We start from the raw sequence: 1,074 nt of genomic DNA on the forward strand, positions 1-1,074 counted from the left end.
CACTTCTATATCCTTCCCTTCAAGGCTCAGAGGTCCAGGATTATCGTCTGTATCTGTGTTAATTGGTTCCCCTTTTCTTTGTTGAAGAGGATCTGAGCAGTCTTTCTGCCTGTTCTGCCATCTTACCGGAACTCTCCAGTTCTACAAGTTTTAATAAGTATATAAAAACATGGAACAGCAACCTATAATCAAGCTATCAAACAGTCAGTCCCTCTACCAAAATCCTTGTTGTATAGGATCTATTTTCAGAGTTTCTAAATACATTAGATTTTTGTGTGCAAGTTTTCAAAGAACCCAATAAGATTTTTTTTATAGAATTACAAAATTTTGGCGCTAGCAGAAATTCTAAAAAGTGTCCAGTTTAAGCTTGTCATTTTGTGTGAGATGGATGAAATGACTGCCGAAGCTGGCAGAGCTGGATAGTTACCGAAGCAGAGCTGAGACTAACCTGTGCCTGTGTCTTTAGTACATTTATGTACCCAGGAAGGACCAATTTAGAAAATGTCATTTTGTACTTTTTCATTTTTATTTTCATTTCTTTCTAGGAACAAACCCTTTTACTTTTTTCTTTAGTAGAAAACAATATTACCAGTTAAACTTGAACTAGGACAACTTTTTCTCGTCTCATTTCACCTGTGATATGAGGAATTGATAGTACTTCCACCAATAGGATTGTATAAAGAATTAAATTATGAATCTAAATGTTTTTAGGCCCTCTAATTTTTCTCTAGAAAAACTAATTGATCACTATTTCATGTCTTAAATATGTTAGCTGAACACAGTACTTTTTCTTGAAAGATAAAACTCTATTGTCTTAAAACATTATTCTAAATTTCCATGTATCTTGGCATTATAACAGATTCTTTTGGCTCTTCTGTGTAACTATTTTTCTCTCGTTTCAGGGAAAACTTTCACTTATCTCTTCTTTAACTTATCGTGGAAATGGAACAGCTGTTTTGAAAATTAAACTACAAGGTATATATTATAAGCCACTCCTCGGAAGGAAGGTTGGGCAATCCTACTTCTGTAGTGATACTGCCTCAGTAACCCAAGGAGGGGTCGCTATGAGTCGGG

General features: G+C 35.0%; 1 protein-coding gene across 1 annotated transcript in view; it reads left to right on the forward strand.

Moving 5' to 3' along the window:
• The window catches only part of POT1 (protection of telomeres 1), a 140,179-nt gene that overhangs the window by 9,822 nt on the left and 129,283 nt on the right, over window positions 1–1,074 (forward strand). Inside the window, exon 2 of the mRNA XM_007946745.2 lies at window positions 903–975. Coding sequence (XP_007944936.2) covers window positions 903–975 — 73 coding nt within the window. The remainder of the gene's footprint in view (window positions 1–902; window positions 976–1,074) is intronic.

Source organism: Orycteropus afer, unplaced genomic scaffold, assembly GCF_000298275.1.
Source record: "Orycteropus afer afer isolate SDZICR_OR568_19922 unplaced genomic scaffold, OryAfe1.0 scaffold00170, whole genome shotgun sequence".
Taxonomy (NCBI): Eukaryota; Metazoa; Chordata; class Mammalia; order Tubulidentata; family Orycteropodidae; genus Orycteropus; species Orycteropus afer.